This window comes from Cyprinodon tularosa, unplaced genomic scaffold (genome assembly GCF_016077235.1).
Source record: "Cyprinodon tularosa strain WSP-4 unplaced genomic scaffold, ASM1607723v1 ctg107, whole genome shotgun sequence".
Lineage (NCBI taxonomy): Eukaryota > Metazoa > Chordata > Actinopteri > Cyprinodontiformes > Cyprinodontidae > Cyprinodon > Cyprinodon tularosa.
Window position 1 is genome coordinate 3174030 of NW_024037860.1, and position 19194 is coordinate 3193223.

Consider the following 19194-nt stretch of genomic DNA (forward strand, 5'->3'; position numbering starts at 1 on the left):
AACCAAGCCCTGTGGTTTGGCACCAATTGGCAGGAAGAAAGTAGATGGTATTTGTAGCAATGTTGTTAACAGTTAGCCAGTCTATGCTCAGAGTCATTAGACTGCAAAAACAATCTAGAAATGAGCAAAAATGTCTTAAATGAAGTGTATTTACCATTAATTTGAGTAGATAAATGACATGATCTGCCAATGGAATAAGTATTTTTACTTTTAAAATACTTTTAAAATAAGATATCTATAAGATATCTATAAAAGCACTTGAAATAAAACAATGCAATTGTGTATTCTTATTTTAAATGTTAATCGTCTTGTTTCATTGGCAAAATGTTTCTTTAACCTTCTAAATTCAAGAACAAATGCACTTTTTTAAAGAAAAAAATTACTTATCTAGATTTAGATTTTTTTGCAGTGTGATCTTTTCTGTTGCCTGACAAATATTTGATAGTATTCAAAAAACCTTACGTTTAAAGAGTTGATAATTAACAGGAAGCGCACCAGAAGCTTTCTCCACGCAGCCAAATCAGGGCCTTGGTTAGAAAGCTCTGCTTGTATTTGGTATATCTTCCAGGCTGACCTATTTGGCTTCTGACAGCTATTGTGTGATCGCTCCAAATTTCAAATTGCTATTAGATTCAGTTTGTGCATAAAAAAAGGTGAACGTTTTCATTCCAGTTTTTCCTTGAGAAACCTCTATGAGGAATTTCCAGGACTTCTGCACTGAGTTTGTTGGGAAGTATAAATGTAATAACTACCTCAGGTATTTCTTTCCACATTATGTGCAGCCCTTTCCTTCAAAATAAGAGTCCTTAGTTTAAAGCACCCTTCGCTGGGGTTCATACTACTATAACTAACAACGCGTTAGCTGATATAAGACAATTGGAAATCATGCTGACAGTAACTGTTAACTACATGTTATGAAACATAATAAAACTAATTAAAAACTAAAAAAGAGCGTTTCAGTAACTAGAAGATCAGAAAGCGATGCTAACTCTATTTTTATGGTCGTTAATATTTGTCATCTTTTTTCCAAAGTATCAAAAATATTGCGACAAATAATCTAATATTAATGGAGGATTCTTGGCTGAGGATTTAACTATTATTGATCACCTCGTTCTACATAGCAGGTTTACTCAGCGACTTTTTTATTTGAAAAAAATAAAAGTTTTGAAAGTACAACATGAAAGATAACCGCATCGGTTCTCACAATAATGACTTTCCTAGAAGGACTTTGCTTTGACGAGAAACATTCTGATCTTTGGTCCCATCTCTGCTAGAATGTGTTCAAGGAAACAGAAAATGTAGTAAAAATAAACTATAACTGAGAGTTTTGCAAAAACTGACGCCTTATAAATCTGGTGTAAAATGTTCATCTTTGTTTTGTGGCAATTGTGAAAATAAAAAGAGATGCATCTTACTCAGGCTTTGTCTTCCACCCTATTGACATTATGAATTTAATTTAATCTTTCTTATGTGAGATAATTTATTTTATAAACATTTAAAACAAACCTAAATTAAATTAGACACCTAATTTGTTTCTTATTTGGGGTCAGTTGGCAACCCTAATCAGTGAGAAACATCTCAGCTGTCAAACTGACGTTGTTTCTTAAAGGGACTCCTGTTTGTTTGAACTGGAATTCCACCCGAATTCTGCAGCCGAGAAGAGAAGCAACAAAAGAGAGCAAACAAGGACCTGCACAGTCCAGACTGCGGCCACCTGGAGGTCACGACCTGCCTACGACCTCGTCAGATGAGTGCGCCTGCTGGAGGGTGCATGCAGGAGACGTAGGGAGGGACGGGGAGTGCTGGCGGTGGGGGTCTCTCTGCTGCAGGGAGGACACATTTATAAATGCCAGAGGGCCTTCACCATGCTGTCACCCGCACTGGGGTAACAACTTTGTGCATGAGTGTGTGTGCATGGGGATGGAGGCAGGATAGAGGATGCTGGTCGGAACCCCCACCCCTCTCCCTCACTAACAAGCTGCCTCTGTTACCCACAGGATATTGCTGTACACATGTAAACAACAAACACAGTGAGAACCTGCAGCGCCGCTGCCGCTGGAGGAGCATTCCTACCTCTGATGTCCTTCAGCACAAATAGTGAAGCCACTGTGGCCATTTTGTTTTTGTTTAGTCTCCCCCTCTTTTTCTTTTTTTTTTTTGGTGCAAAAAGTTTGACTTGAGTGGTTTGATTTAGCTCCCTTTAATCACAGCTGGAGCAGAGGAAGGAAAGAGGAAATGAAGGCAGCGATACGACAGAAGGGCCAGTGTGTGGAGGCTGGATCTGGGGAGCGTGCTGCTGTTTGAACCAGGAATTTTCTTCTTTTTTTTTCGGACGTCAAGGTCAGCTGATAAACACTACATTCACAAACTGAAGATGGTGGACATTCTGAAAGCCCCCCCCCCCAACAGCCTGTACATACCCAACCCCATTCATCCAGTCAGAACCCAGCATTCGCCTCAATTAATCACTGAAATTGTTACACCATGGTAATACAGAAAACAATCTCCATGATCACACGCACAAACAAAATTTCAAATTGCTATCATCCATCTCACCTGCCCATGTTAAAAGCAGAGGAGTGGGTGGCAGGGGGGGCTGGAGGTGGACGGCTGAACCACTCATCGGCCTCTCTCTCTCTCCCTCTGTTTCTGTTTTCCAGGCCCAACCGGTGAGCTGATGGTGAAAAATTAACGGCAGGCAGCCAAACACGTAAAGGCACCGGGGCGAGGGGGATCAATGTGCGGCATCCGTGGCGGGGGCAGCTATGTAAAACACTCGCCTTAAGTCGGCCGCATCCGGTTAATATTTAATCCCTCCATCCATCTCCACAAAGAGCGTTTCCCGTTTCGCTTTAGCTGCCGTTTACTTTGATTACACAAAACGGTTTGGGGTGGCTCGGGTGGGGCGGGGGCAGATAAGAGAGCATGGTGAGGTGATTTGCATGGGGATGGAAAATATTCTCAGGTCTGATAATCGCTCGGAGCAGCATAATGCTGAAGTGAGGCCGAATGTAGGCAGGCCTAAGGAAAGGATGAAATAAAAGAGGAGATGATAGGTTTGTCATGATGAAAACGGCCGAAGCTAGAGGAAGAAAAAAAAATCTCTCCGAGGGTTTTGCCTTATTTAAAACAAGAGATATGCAAATAAAGCAGGAGTAGAAGGAAGAAATATAGAGAAAAAGAAAACAGTGATATCATCTTCCTCGGGTATTTTTTTTGTGGCAAATGATTTCTAGGGAGGAAAAGAAAAAAATCCAAAAGTCTAACTCCCATGTGAACATGCAAATCTATCTGTGTGTTCCTGGGGAGCATTTTTTTTATTTTTTTTATACCCGCTTGCTCTCATGTTGCTTTTTAGCACTGCTGTTTTTGCTTCCTCCTTCAGCCGATTGAAGCCTTCCCATGTTTACTCTGCGCCAGCGCTGAAAACTGCATTCATTACAGACTCTGAGCAATAACTACAGAGTCAACGGGATGGCACATCATCACAGAAGCTCCGAACATGAGGGTGAATTCCATATTGTACGCAGAGCATATAGGCTTCACCCTTTATCCCTCATGCCTCCATCTATCAATTTCCTACTGACTTTCCTACTATGACTCCTTTTGTTAAGGCTTTCCAAATAAAGAAAAGTTGAACTGCACACTAACACAATGCCCAAACCCTCATTAACTCAGAAAATCAAGGAAGCACATGCCAATTAGAATAATGCTTCTTTCTTTTGCAGCAAAACCACCATGAGGCTGTTAACTAGAAATGCATCCATCATTCAGTCGGACATCGAAATCAGGTCGATTTTCCCTTGTTTGGCTCTGATCTGAGATCAGCAGGTCAAATACTGAAAAATCGGACCATCTTCTCCCCTTCAATAAAGGCATCCAAACTAATAACTCTACAATTTCTGTCACTATAGGATGTAATCTGGCATTTTACCTTTAGAAAACTGAATGAAAGTTAAGGATTAGTTTTGATAACTAAATCTGGAGGATCTGTTTAAACTTTTAACTTGACCATAATTAAAAATGATAAACTCTACGAAGGACCTGGTGGCATATTTTCATTCTCTTTTATGAACTTTAGTGAAATATGGTTAAAATTAGGGCAATTCATTTTAAATAAATAAAAAATATTATTATAAACACGACAGACAACTGATCAATATCAATCTAAAGTACATTCAACATATTTTTTCAATAATTCTACTGAAATCAGATCCAGATGCTATTATGGGTGCTAAAGATGGTAGGAGAGCTGACCTGTTTTTAAAGGTTAAAGGTCATAGGGTTACAATTTAAATTCAAATTAAATAGGTTAAAAAGAACATTATTAAACAATTATGAATATCAGCTGTTATGAAAGGCTTATATCGTGATACATTTTTATTGCTAGTTAGAACTGGGCTCTACAAATCAGACCAAACAGCATTATAAGATAAGAAATCGGTCAAAAAGAAAAAGCTTAACTGGAGCCCCTGATCAATTAAACCCAAAAGCAGGTTTGTGGGTTGGTGGATTATCAAAGGTGTGTTTCTTTCCATTTCTGGAAAGAGAGTTTCTCACTCTCTCTTTAGGGCGATCGCATCAACATATGAAGGAGAGTGGGAAAGTCTCTAAATAATACTTTGCAAGTTAAGGTAAATTTAGAAATGTGCAGATTGTATCTATAAACAAACCAGAGATGAAATGGAAATGCAAGGTTCTGGTTCTGGATGGGTTTACTGGTAGAACATGATGAGGCATCTAAAAAGAGTGGACCCTCTTTGCACGACAATCATGAAACCAGCTATTGATTAAGGGATGGGAAACTGTAGATCTGAGGGTTATTCTCCTTAAAAGTCGACAGCTGGACCTAGGAGGGGTTGGTGGGGGGTTATGGAGGGATGGAGGGACATGTGTGTGAGTCCAGAGGGGCACTCGGGCGGCCAGGCAGTAATTCTTAATTGACACCTATCAGGATAATGGCGGCAGTCACAGCTGTTGTGGGAGAATTTGTCCGTCGTCCCGTTCATCTGTCATCTTAGATATCCTTCCTAAAAGCTTTGCCCCCCCCCTGGCTCCCACTCCTTCCCACGCACCGAAACAAACCATAATAAACACCACCTCCCTTGATGTTGCCAGCGCCCAAGACCATCATTTAACATCCTTACCCCGGAGCTTCAACATCAAGAAAACGGACCCAAATTTACTCGTCCCTAAGTGTTACCAAAACACGCTTGGATAATCCGCTATTTGCGGGAAAACAGTGTAAAACCCCAAAAACTGGAATGGAAACTCCCTCTCTGTCTCGCTTTAGCTTCTGCTTGGTGAAGCACAGGAAAGAACCGGAAGTTTCTGTAAATGAAAAGTTAAAGTTTCTCTTTGCTTTTAAACATCTATCAAGGAAGAGTGGAGAGAAATGGGAAAAGCAGGAAAAAAGGAGGAGAGGGAGCGCAAGGAAACAAGGGTGTGTAAAAGAGATGGAGAGGCAGAGAGATGAGGAGGATTGGAAGATGAAGAAAATGGGGGAGAGGGAGGAGTACACAGGGGTTTTGGTGTCCCTGGATGGGCTTTTCGCTCTTCTGCAAAGAGACCCATCTCGTTTGTCTTGTTTGTTTGTCTGCATCAAAGTGCTGCCTCTCACTCCCCCTACTAACTGATGTAATGAGTGGGTAAGCTACATGATTTTTTTTTTTTTTATTATTTATTTATTTCTTTTTCCCAACGCTAAGGAATTCAAATACTTATTAGACAAAATATTCTGTAATTGCTCATCTTTTATTGATAGTGGTAACATGTTAAATTTGGTTCTGGCAGACTTGCTCGTAGCCTCTTGAGAAGACACGAGGCTGATCAAGAAAGCAAATTTACCCACAGCTAATGTAATACTTTACTTAAGAAAATTTGAAATATCAATTTTTGGGCTTTAAATGTTGCATGACTAGTTCTCTCGAACACTTCCCCTCTTATCTTCCTCATGTCTCAAACTGTGTGCCGGAGGAGGAAAAAAAAAAAAAGAAAAAAGTTTAAAAAAAAATAATATATATATATATATATATATATATATATATATATATATATATCAACGCTTTTCTATTAATGAGCTCTTAAGTCTTACATCCCTGCTGTGGACCCTTAACAAAATGTAATCACTCAGCACAACACCACTATTACATCGTAATTAAGCACTTTTCGCAGAGAGCTGATAACAGTGACTGGAAGCAATTTATCAAAGCTTTTCGCTCCCTATCAGAATTTCTGGAAAAAGTTCAGAGAAAAAGAGTTTGTTTCTGCTGCTGCAACATTTGAAAAAAAAAAAAAATAAAATAAAATAAAAAACAGGAGGAAAAAAAATCTTTATTTGGGTGGAAATTGTTTTTCTATGGCAGTCAGCAGTAAGACTGCTTGTCAGCCTGGTCCCAGAGGGCTGCTTTCTATCTGTTTCAGACTTGATTTTCTCAGACTTGGATTTCTCTTTTCCTTTTTTTTCTGTTAAGATCCCATGACTTGCTGCTGTTTTTATGTGCTGCAAGGCAGGCAACAAAGCACATCTGGCTGCTTTAATGATATGATTTCCCATCATACTAAGCCACCTCCATTATGACCTCCCACAGAGACATGCTGGCTGCACTTAAGCATTAGGTATAGGTGTGTGTCTGTGAATGTGCGACCGTCTCACAGTGTTTATGGTTCATGGTGCATGCGTGTGTTTTAAGTGTAGCGAGGACTGCAGGCGACGGAAGAAACGTGCCCCCGGGGGCAAGATTTTAGTGAGAACACCCCAGAAAGAATCAGAAATAGAAAAAGATAAAATCAGGTACCAGGGTGCAATGGGAAGACTAACCTTACTGACTGTTTGTAGGCTGGAAACCCCAAGATTAACTGTTTTTTTCCTTTTGATTCTCCATCTAGACTGACTGCCACTATCAATGCTTACTATGAAAAATACTACAACTTTTAGGTTAGATTACAAGGCTCAAGTTTAAAGAAGTCCCAGTTGTTTCCACATTTAACTGATGGGACTCTTTAAGTACTTGATGAATTGTTGCACAGAAACGCCATTTCTATTCCTTCTGTACAAGATCAGCTTCCTCACACAGTTAAATGGGACGTTTTTTTTTTTTTTTCTTAGGATCCACCCCTATTAGGGATTTGTAGACCTAAAGAAAGATGTGTCAATTACATTTCATTTGATATATATATATATATATATATATATATATATATATATATATATATATATATATATATATATATATATATATAGGCAGATCTTTGAGGCGGACAAATTTCCTACAAATGGCAACCTTTAAGATTGTTCTGAAGCTGAGCGGCGATTTCTTTTATCAGTAATACGCGAATAACCTTTAAATTTGTGGTTTGCTACAAAGAATATTAGAAAAAAGTAGCATCTCCTATATGCTGTTGCACACTGGGTGCTGTCCATGATTCCTAATATACTGACTTTGTTTTAAGATTACAGCTGATAAGTTAAAAGTGGCGTAACTGTAAAGCAGCAGACTGAAGGCTTACAGTGTAATCAACATAGCAAATGAAAAATAACATGAAATAAGTTCTTGAAATTATAAAATTGTAATAAGTGCAATAAATGACTTTATTACAACTGTAATAAGCATAATGATTTTTTTTTTCAGTAAAGCAGCTGTAAAAGTAATTTTTTTCTTTATAATTCCAAATAAAAGAATTCAGATCATGGTAGATTTTTTATTGTGTATCTTTGCAACAATACTGAAACAAGAGGATATTTTTTGAAAGTTTTCATCGCAGGCAATCTCATTCCAGCCCAAGGTTTGCAAGGGCACATGTGGTTCTTTGAGGCATTAAAAGGACCAAGCTGAGCATGTTTGACCTCTGACATTCCAGAATCCCAGATGTAAATTCAAACTATCGTTTTCAGAGGGTGGTGCAGGAGCTAAAAGTGGCTATTTAACAGCTCAGCTGAAGCCCACCTGCTAAGTACACAGTCATAATCCTTCGCTGGTAGCGACTGCCAAACTCACTCACCCTGAATAAAAGGCTATATGAAACAAACTGGAAACATACAGCGGAACAGGCAGCAATGGATCAATAGGTGGTCCAAATTTTAAGTCTTTTTCATTTGAAAGGGCTGAAAATATGCCAGACAGGAGAAAACCAAGACTGTTCCAACTAGTTTTCCTGCTCCTCTGGGGGGGTGAAGGCTGGCCGTGCTAAAGAGGATGACTAACTTGGCGTGGTCGCTGCTGCACGTTTGAGTTATTCATTCCAGGAAAACTGACACTGGTCAGCACTGAGACACACACACACCATCGTGTCTCATTCTGCTTCCTTCACACACATGCAGACCCCTTTTTTACGAGAAGCTCAAACACCAACATTTGACTCAGACACTGGGAAGCTTTTGGAAATGTCCGCAGTCTGAGACCCTCTGATTCCTTTCCAGAGGGAACAAGGAGGTAGAAAAGTAGCAGCTCATTCTAATATATACAACTACACAAAAATTTAAAGAAAAGAAAAAAAACTGCTATTTAGATGGATTGGTGCAAAAAAAAAGGTGTTGGAGTGTGTGTTTGGGGGGGTAGGGGGTGGGAATAAATCTCTACCCACTGATTATTCTGAAGAAGGACTATCACATAACAGCATCGCTGACCAGGAGCACAAAGGTCGCTGTGTAATCTGATCGGCCCCTTACATGCAAAATCATTAATCCCTGGGCACTGCGATTCTCCGGCTCGGAATAAACCGGAGGCCTTCAGCGAACCGGGCTGCAGGGAGGGAGCCTACGTGTGTCTGTTCAGCTGAAGTACATGGAAACTGTTTTGATTTACAAGCAACACATGCAAAAAAAATGTAAAAAACTCCCACTAGGACATCTACGCTCCCTATAGGATCACCCTCAGAGCCCTGATGTATCAAGTGGCTACAACAGGCCTGAGCTGGGTCATTAATAAAGAATAATAACAATAATTTTCCTAAATCTTGAGCGACAGCTGAAATATATCCTTCCTTCCAACGTAGAGGTCTTTTCAAGTCGGAATTTAAACGCGTCGTTAAAACTCCAACCTAAACGAGGTGTAATCAAAACAAAGGAGGATAAGGTTGGGGACGTGTCAGAGCAGGTCCACGCTCTCTTATTACGACCTTATGAGAGTGTTGGGATGGGAGGGGGGGGGTTAGACCGAGGTCATTAACTGGCATTGTCTCCTGATGTGATTAGTCAGGTAGCAAAGTCCATTTGTCACCTGCGAGGGTAAATTGAGTTGGTGCTGCACTAGGGGCTATGGGGACTGTATAATATCAACTTGATTACATCAAGGCAGCTGCGGACTTGACACCTTACTGAATTTGTCAGCATTAATCGTTAGGGCCTGTCACAAATCCATCAGCTCTGCAGATAATTAGGGCTCTCTCTAATGAAGCCAACAGGAAGCAACCTTACATCCAACCAACCCCCCCCCCCCCCTCCGTCTCCTCAACGAGCACCACAAGCACCCCTTATGCACTCTTTGCAAGCTGAACACACACACACGTATGCACACACTGTCTGTCTTATAATTAACCAGCATGTTTCAAAGAAGAAGGAGCGACTATCTGATCTGCACTCCTTTTCTGAGCCGATCCGAGCCCGCCTCGGATGAAAGGCAGGAGCCACTCCTTTTTCTGTCCTCAACTCGCTCTCTCGTCTTCATCACCTCGAAAACAAAGTCGTTCACCAAAGAGGAACAGCTGCAGGTGTCACACAGGAGGACACGCCTGGGCTCTGGTGGATATAAAGCACCAAGTAGGTTTGGAAAAACCAACCTGGTTCCACTTCTGTTTTGTTTGTTTGTTGTTTTTTTATTTATTTATATATTTTTAATAATAATATTAACAAAAAAAAAAGATATCCAGATATTCATTTGTTGAATCCACAGGAGCGTTGGTTTTAATCAATTCGATTCAATTTGACTTTATTAGCAAAAACACCCCCAAAAGTTCTCTAAATATATTTATTAAAAAAAATAAAGCATGTGTTTTGTTTTTGAAATTAATTCATCATTCTAAATTATAGAAAAAAAAGTATCCTAAAATATTTACTTTTAAAAGTTTGAGCAACTGTTTGTGAAATATTATCTGTATTTACATACCATCGTCATATTACTCAAGTGGCTTCGACATGAAGAGAAATCTGCCTGGAAACTCTCATATTTTTTTTATAACGTGTGACGTTTGATTTTTGCCACCGAGGCCTGTCTGAGCAGAGGCACACGAAGAGGAAGCTACAGGTCAGCGGCAGCTCCCAGAGGAGCATCAGGCTAGCCTGGTGTGTGTGAGGGGATTTTTTTTAAGTAGTGGAGGGGCTTATCCAGAAGGACCCTCGTTTTCATGGGAGAATGGAAAAGATCAAGTTTGCTGAGCTTTGACCATCAGGAGGTGGGATGGATCCGTGGTGTTTAAGTGTGTGTTTTGGTAAGAGGAGAAGGGTCAGGGGGTCACAGTGCTGTCATGTTTTTCATGCTTCCCATCTACATAACGAGAGCCGCTCTCATAGATTTTTCGCCCCCCCCAAAAAACAGCGGCAGCAATTCCCTAAAACACGCATGGAAAAGTACAGCGAGCCTGGAAGTGGAAATCCGAATCCCTGCTTCTCAGTGTGGGCCAGCGATCCCAGGAAGGCTGCTCAGTTAGAGAGGCAAAAGGAGACACCAGTGAGCTCTGGTGGAATCGTCTCCATCTCACAGTCCCTCTCATCCTCCTCCTCCACCTCACCATCATCACAATGATAAAAAAAAAACCTGCTGAGTTCAAAGTCCTCAGTGGCTGGGCCTCATGTTTCGACCCACTCTGTACCTAATATTAAAAATAAAAAAAAAAATCTCTTTAAAATTCTGTAACTGTCTTTTGTTCGCTGCAGTTGTTAATGCCTAACTTCAAAGGCTCGGCCTCATTAGCACAGAGGTAGAAAAGCCCCAGTCACTCATTTACATTTGTTTAAAGGCTGCAAGGGGAAAAAAATAGGTGGTTGGTTGTGATGGAGAGGGTTCAGATCCAAACCCAAACCAGTGCAAGTCAACCTTATGGATTCTCTACCAATCCCTGCTTCTGGTCACTTTGCAAAGATCACAGCATATAGATATAGATCAGGACATTAAATCTGCTCTAGAAAGTCTGGAATAAATCAGGAAAGTAAAACTACACACTCTGATTTATCACTTAAAGAAAAAATAGAGTATTTAGAGTTGATTGAGCAAATCACCGTATACTGTACAATATGCTGGGCAATCACATGAGCTCGTTGAATGATTCCAATGAGAAGCACAACAGGAGATCTTTCCTACCTGTGGCCGTCAAACTGTAGAACACCAAGCATATCAGACAAACAGTAATGTTGTTTTCCATGCAGAAAGACTAAAATTACATTTATTTATCTAGCAGTAACACTGGAACCTTATGAACGCACCTCATTTAGCACCAATTTATACTCATGCTTTTCTTTTATTTTCTGATTTTTCTCCAAATTCACTCCAGCATAGAAATATTATTTAGGTTCACACACCTTCCCCTCATATGAAAAATAACAGAGGTGAATTTCTTAGCAATCTATAACAAAAACAAATAATAAATAACTTGAAACTTTTAAAGGGTGTTTGGGCCTTTTCGATTCTGGTTAAAAATGAATTAGTGCGTTTAAAAAATAATGACAATAATAATAGTAGAGAGGAGGAGCTGCGGGTGTCTGGTGGGCTGAAGCTGCTGCCTTTATGGAGGGGATTTATTGATGTTTATCAGGGATGAACAGATCAAAGAGAGCCACATGACAGGCGATCAATCACGCATCAAATCAAGGATGGCAATACTCTAATAAATAGAAAGAAAGAGGGAAAAAACGACTCTCTCTCTTTCTGTGTCAATTATTCATTATTATTCATTATCCCCCCTATTCTGAACAGAAGTTTCCAAGAGGAAAGTGCCCGATTCCTGCGTCTTTTGCGCAATTTGGCACAAATAATTGTGCGTCACGGGTGAGTTAAAACAACAGGGGGGCGATTATAAGAGTGAAAATATACAAATAAACTAATGAAGTTTGATGAATAAATATGAAATGTGAGGAAACTAATAAGGAGGAAGTGTTTGTGAGGGAAGGAGCGGGCTGTACCTGCTGATCGCCGCGGCTCTTGCTGCTTTCTCCTCGGCATAGTGACCTTCCACGGGGCTTCTCATGCAGGAATTATTTAAAAGGGGAGTCAAAGTCTGATCAGATTTGAGGAATCATCCCGTTCTGAGCCTCAGAAAGCGTCAGGCTTCTCTCTTTTTTTGTTTTCTCTCTGCTTGCTGTGATGATGGCTGGGTCGGCTTCAGTGGAATCGAGGGTTCGGCCAGCTCCCGAAACCTCCGAGTCCATCAAACATCATCTTCCTTCATTTCGCCCATTGGCACGCAGAAAAAGAAGTGATTACCGGATTAATAACAGAAAAAATAAAGCACCAAAAGTAAGTTTTCAGTTCACTCCTTTTTTTTTTGGTGAAATAAAATCCCCTATAATAGTCTAGTCCTGGTTGAAGGGGATGAGGGGGAAGGTTGCTGCGCCTTTTTACGCACGCCAAAACTATATAAAAGGTGATTTCACCAAACAAATAAGGTCCGATGTGAGGGAGCGATTTCCACACCTCCTCCTGTTACTTGTCTTTATCCAGATTCCTAAAAGAAAGGAAGAAATAAGAAGAGAGAGCGAGAGAGAAGCGTTAGATGGGTTCATGTCAAGCCCAGCACACCTCAGCCCGAATCCAGCCTCACAGTCCGGCGGACACTTTCCCCTTCCCTCCCCTCCACTCCCGTTTGCTCCTTTGGAGGAAAAAAAAATTATAATAATGGTGCCAATAGAACTAAAACACACTCTCTCTCTGATACTTACGTTTTTAAAGTGGTGCGGATAATTTGAACGCCTTGTGTCGGACTGAGTCGGTGTGGCTTTTCTTTATTTTAATGATCTCAGCTTCATGCGGTGGAGAGGCGCATCCGAGCTCTGCCCAACAAAAAAAGAAAAATAGAAAACACCCGGATCAGAGCTGATCGGATCACATCGACATGATCGAAAGACGTCTGCGTCTCTGAGAGAAGAGGCGAAAGAAGAAGATGCGGAAACTCCAGGGGAGCGATCCGAGGTTGGCTCTGCCGAAAGGAGAGGAGGTGGGGAAAAATGGGGAAACGCGGTGGATCTGGAAGCTGTTTCAGACAGTCTCAACTGATAGACAGACGCATCGAGTGGCTTTTCCTGCTACAGTTTTTACTCCTCCCTCTCCGCAAGCGTCACCCCTGACAGAGGAGCCTACCTGTCAATCTTTTTAATTGTCTTGTTTTCTCTCTCTTTCTCTCTCTTTCTCTCCTTGCTTTAAAAATCACAAAACCTCCGTTTTGGAGAGAAATTGAGACCCTTTAGGAAAACAACCTGACACCATGCAGGGACGCATCCAGAAAGTTCTGAAAGGGGGGCAGCCAGAGTGGGTAGGTTTTACTCTGTGCCAATAATGAACAAACAATTGTTCCAATTTAGTCCAACTTATCTATCTATCTATATCTATCTATCTATCTATCTATCTATCTATCTATCTATCTATCTATCTATCTATCTATCTATCTATCTATCTCTATCTTCATGCATGTACCTATGGGGGGCGGCAGAGGAAGGGTCTGCCACATGGGTCCAGGTTTGTGCAGAGCCTGGCACTGCTGAGAGATTAGATTAGAATTGTTTTTAATAGCGTTTTTGTTTGTTTGTTTTGTTTATTTTTTTAAATTTTTTGTTTATATATAAAATGACTTATTCCATCCATAACAACTTCTTGCACATTGGTGGAATATGAAATAATGAAAGGGGCACCATTAAAAACCTGTAAAAGGCATGTTCTAAGATATTAAATCAGCTTATTTCTGAATAACATTAATGTGCTAGTTAGTTAGTTAGTTAGTTAGTTAGTTAGTTAGTTAGTTAGTTAGTTAGTTAGTTAGTTAGTTAGTTAGTTAGTTAGTTAGTTAGTTGTTTTGCTTTCACACTCCTCTGGCCTCTATCTTTGCAAACAGTTTAAAAACTTAGGGGGATCTCACACACACATGATAGTTTAATATAATAATCTGACGCTTGAAGAAAATGAGGAGCAGATGACAACAGCATGATAGTGAAATGGAAAGTGATCCCCAGTGAGAGAGCTCTGGTTGCAGGTTTCCACGCTCACTGTTAGAAAGCATGAGCGCCTGTGAATGGTTTTCATTTTGTTATTATAGGAGTTTGATTTGAAATGAATCTTTGCAGTTATCCAGAGGAGTGAGAGGGTGTGTTTTCGGAGAAAGCACGCTGGAAGAGGTGCGGATGGATTTGTTGCACCTTTGCCTGCACTAGGAAGTGAAAGCTGTGTCCGGGAAAGGAAAGGAAAGGAAAGGGGAGGGACTCCGATAAGTCAGGGGCGCTGCTGCTCCTCTTCCCCACTGAGCTGCGGCGCTGCTGCGTTTTAAACCTAAAAATAAAAACAGACCTTTATATTCAGAGATTTTAGACGAAGATGCCGCGTTACAAACCGGAACGATTTATCTGATCGTTTATTTAATTCGTTTAAATGCGTTGCTTCAGATCCAGACCGGCCTGATGTGATCTGCGCGCCGTGGGATGCGCAGAGGAGGAAGAGGAGGAAAAGAAAAAAACAAGAAGCCTGTAGCGCAGGCTAACGGCAGCAGGGATCATTGCTGCAAGTTTGGCTCCGTGAACTTTGTCACAGTTCGGAGGCATGTCCAACCCGCTGCTGCTGCGGGGGAGCAGAGCCGCAGCCGCGCTTATCGGCCGGAGGCGCGCAGGAGGGACCGACGGGCTTCCTGGAGTTCGCCCCGCGGTTCAGAGGCGCTTCATCATCGACACGTCCTACTCGACGCACTTCATGGATTTCAAAGGCTCCTCCATACCGAGCAGCATGAAGAAGCTGGTGGTCACCAAGCTCAGCCAGGATTTCAGAGAGGCCGTGACCGTGCGCACCGTGCCCGTCCCCACGCCCGGAGACGCAGAGCTCCTCGTCAGGAATCGGTGAGTTGTTACCGCTGTCCTGGGGGGGCGATCCGATGCCGATCTACCAGTATGCTGTTAGGGAAGTTACAAAAAGCTCTCTGCTTACCTCAAATCCGACGACAGCGATCATCATCCCCACTATCATTATCAATAGATGGCCCAAATAAAGAAATCTAAATCAAAACACCACGCAGATACTCCAAGTTCCGCCTTCCCTGCATTTGTCTATCAATCCATCTCCCTTTCTCTCCCTCTCTCTCCCTGTCCTCCTGTCTTCCTACGTCACCAACCTGCAAGTCGGTGGGGGGGCTCAGACTGGCATCAGGAGATGAGCTGCAGCATCACGTCTCTAATTCAAAGCACCAAGTGTGTTGTGGTGGAATCATGCATGTTTCACACTAAATGCATAAAAAGCATTAAACTGAGCACTTTGATACAGGACTAAAGGCTTGGTTCCTGGATCAAAGTGATCATATATGATTTTGTCCTATTAAAATGTATTTATTCTAAAGATTAAAGGGGAAAACCTGCTGCCACTGACATAACCCAACACATGATGAAGGCGTTGGAAGATCATGGACATCTTATGCATCAAAGTGTTTATCAGATTTGCCTTATATTGACAGAAAATGTAGGGAGTTTCAAGTTTTGATGCATTTTGATGAATAGGATTTAAGGGTGATCATAAAGGGGCAAAAAATGCTGTTTTATGTTGAAAAGATTTCATCATTTTAATCGAGTGCATCCAACTGCAGTTAAAGAATCTGTTAAATCTGAAAGAGAAATTCAATCATTTTACATAATTACATTTATATCATTTATAAATCTGTGCAGGGTGATTCTTTTTTTATCTGCTGTAAGTGTTCAAGCCGCAAATACCAATCAGTGTTTGTTAGCATCATATCTAATCTTTGTATACAATAGGTGTAATCTTAAACAATGTGGATGAAAGAGAAAGGTGAAGCTAAACTGTGTAGACGAGCCATTTAAAAGAACGTTTTCTCCATAAATAATGTTCCAGATTTCACACAAATTAGACTTTTTGCTTCTGCTTTTTTTTACATTTCTGTGAATGAAAAGACGGAACAATTAATTTAAAAACTGCTGATAAAATGGAAAGATAACTAGGTGCCTCTTTGTCCGGCTAAAGGCGACTACATCACTGTGTGGATTTCTATTTACAATTATATATATATATCTATAGATCTATATATCTATAGATCTATAGATATAAACATTTTTTCTTTTTTTAAAGCACTGTAATGAAAAAAACGATTACATTTTTTTAGCTAGATTAAAATCAGTTAAAGAATAGAGAAGTGTGTTTGGATGCATGAGAGTAATCCTTTTTTAAATTATCTGTTGAATTATAAACTACTTTTGGGTATTTTGCAGAACAATTTCCCCATTGTGGAACAATACAGGGACTTTTCTATTTTTTCTCATTTGATCTCATTCATGTCTTAATTGGAAATTTGTATGGACCCGACCAAGGCCTGATCAGTTGCTTATGTTCTCTTTTTACCTATGCTGAAAGTTCCCCTACATAGCGGTTCTGTTTGCCTACTATATGACTGACTGGGGCATTTTATTCAAAAGTCTTTAAATGAATGGACAGAAATTTGTGGGCCTTTAAAAAAAACGTGATTGAAGTTTTATTAGAACATCAATGTACCTTGATGCCTGGATGTATCAAGGTTTCACTTTCTCAACAAACCTTGATATCAGTGCTGTTACATTATCTTCTATTTTCTATTAAAATTAATGATTTTGCAATCATTATCTTGGCGAATGCCGTCGAGTTTCAAAGGCTGCAGGTTGAACAGATTTGTGCTTTGTAGGCACAATAATCTCTGTGTTTATATCAATGCAAACTTAAAAGCTTCAGTAATTTCCAGCTGTAGAAATCCAAATAATTGTACCTCTTTAGTAAAACCACATTATGTCTCTGTGAGGCGGCTGATCCTACAGATGTAAAAAGGGAGTCGAATCAAGGCGTTTTGTTATATCATCTTTACCCATCTATAAACCACAGGAGCATTATCTACAAGCTCAAAGTACACGTGTGACATGCACAGTAATGAGGCCCAGCATGCGCCGCCGCTCTAAAAGACAGTAAATGATTTATTTATACATTCCTTTTCTCCCAGATTTGTTCCTGGTGTCGGTACAGAAAGCGAGATGAAAACGGCCGCCTTTCGGTGGTGAAGCTGTCTTCTGATTTAACAACGGCAACAAAAAAACAACAACAGTGGTTTCAGTTTTGTTGTGGGTGTCTCCTGAGACAATGAATTATGACATCATGTAATTAGTTTTTTGATACAAGTCTAGTCCTGTTGGTCCAGGTTTCTTCGTTTCTGAGGGAATCTGAGGTTTTGCTAAAATAAACCTGAGTTTTTATGTCCAACAAAAGGAGGTTTAAGTCCTTCACATTCAGGGTATATGTACCTTCACCCTATGACCTAGTGAGACATCTTTAGTTGTGCTTTGGTCTCACCACAACATGCTACAGCTGTCTCCTTCCCTAAACCTTTAACACAATAAACCTTTATTCTCTGTGTTTCAGCTTTGTGGGAATCAACGCCTCTGATATCAACTACTCTGCAGGCCGCTATGACCCCTCAGTGAAGCCCCCCTTTGGCGCTGGCTTTGAGGGAATTGGTGAGGTGGTCGGCCTTGGCCTCAGCGCCAGCTCTCGTTACACCGTCGGTGACACGGTGGCTTACTTCGGCAGCGGCGGAGCTTTCGCGGAGTACACAGTGATACCCGCGAAGGAGGGTGTTCCCGTTCCCTGTGTGAAGCCGGAGTTTCTCACCCTGCTGGTGAGCGGCGCCACGGCCTACATCGCCTTGAAGCGCCTGGGCGACCTGGCTAAAGGAGAGACCGTCCTGGTCACGGCGGCTGCCGGAGGAACCGGACAGTTCGCCGTACAGTTCGCCAAGCGAGCCGGCTGCCACGTCATTGGCACGTGTTCGTCTGATGAGAAAGCTGGCTTCCTCAAATCCATCGGCTGCGACAGGCCAATCAACTACTCCACAGAAGATCTCGCCAAGACACTGAGGAAGGAGTACCCGAAGGGCGTAGACGTGGTGTACGAGTCGGTGGGAGGAAGTGTCCTGGAGCTCGCTGTGAACAGCCTGGCCAATAAGGGCAGACTGATAGTGATCGGCTTCATTTCAGGCTACCAGACTGCGTCGGGTATCGCTCCTTTCAAAGGAGGGACTCTGCCGGTCAAGCTGCTCCAGAAGTCTGCCAGCATGAGGGGTTTCTTTTTGCCACACTTCATCGGGGACTACAAGGAGGCCCTGAGCAGCATGATGCAGATGTTTGCCAAAGGGGAGCTGGTGTGTGAGGTGGATTGTGGGGATATGGCAGAAGAAGGAAGATTTGTGGGCGTTGAGTCGATTTTCAGGGCAGTGGACTACATGTATGCAGGGAGAAATCTAGGCAAGGTGGTGGTGGAGGTGGCACCTCCGACTGCTGATAAAAGCAAACTGTGATTTACCTCAAAGATGTTGCACTAAAATCAGATCAATCTGTGATTAACCTCATGTGGCCTTAGAGTTTAAATTCTATTATTATAGGATCTTTATTATAAAAATGATTAATAAACATATTTTTAATTATAAAATGTGTTTTATTTCTGTTAAGATCAGAACACTCTGATCATTCTTACTTCCTCTATTTTCATGTATCATCAGTGAATTATTTATCTACATTGTGTAAGAAAAAAAAAAAAGACAAAGCTTTCTGTTTTCTTTACATTAAATCTTTAATTTTCGGCATATGACAGAATAGTAACAGAACAGAACCTGTTCATGACTTTCTGCAAACTCATAGGTTTACCTACACCAAGAAAGCTATTAAAAAAAAATTGTGTGCAAGTAAAAAATGAGATTGCAAACTTATAATGTGAAAAAAGACACGGGTGGTCTATCCCCAAGCAGAATGTGTTTTGGTTAAAATATTGTTATCACCTCTGAATTAAAAGTAAACGACCTTGAAGACTATGGCTGAAGCAGGTTAGAGAATCATGTACCAACATGGGTTGAAAATTCACTCAGTGAAGAACAAGAGGCAATGTTTCAGGCTTAGAAAATCAGTTTAAAGTTTAAAAATAATGCACTAAGAAGCCAACTCCTTAGAGTTATGTCCTGTGGTTGGCTGACACTACAAGTAAAATTTTGACA

At 41.0% G+C, this 19194-nt stretch overlaps 2 protein-coding genes across 3 annotated transcripts in view; one reads left to right on the forward strand and one right to left on the reverse strand.

The window, feature by feature from the left end:
* Window positions 1-15259, reverse strand: part of LOC119786225 (teashirt homolog 1-like) — a 48791-nt gene extending 33532 nt beyond the window's left edge. The window contains exons 1-3 of one of the 2 annotated variants that reach the window (XM_038289442.1): window positions 15111-15259; window positions 12869-12979; window positions 12113-12654 (exon numbers count right to left, since the gene is read on the reverse strand). In XM_038289442.1, coding sequence (XP_038145370.1) covers window positions 12113-12152 — 40 coding nt within the window. In that variant the 5' untranslated portion in view covers window positions 12153-12654; window positions 12869-12979; window positions 15111-15259. Of the gene's footprint in view, window positions 1-12112; window positions 12655-12868; window positions 13235-15110 lie in introns of those variants that run through there. The other variant, XM_038289433.1, reaches the window with a different exon arrangement.
* LOC119786237 (prostaglandin reductase 3-like) lies at window positions 14385-18636 on the forward strand. Its single transcript, XM_038289453.1, has 2 exons — window positions 14385-15022; window positions 17571-18636. Exons 1-2 carry the CDS (start codon window positions 14733-14735, stop codon window positions 18502-18504), a joined length of 1224 nt encoding a protein of 407 aa, XP_038145381.1. The 5' UTR covers window positions 14385-14732; the 3' UTR covers window positions 18505-18636.
* The last annotated feature ends 558 nt before the right edge of the window (window positions 18637-19194 follow it).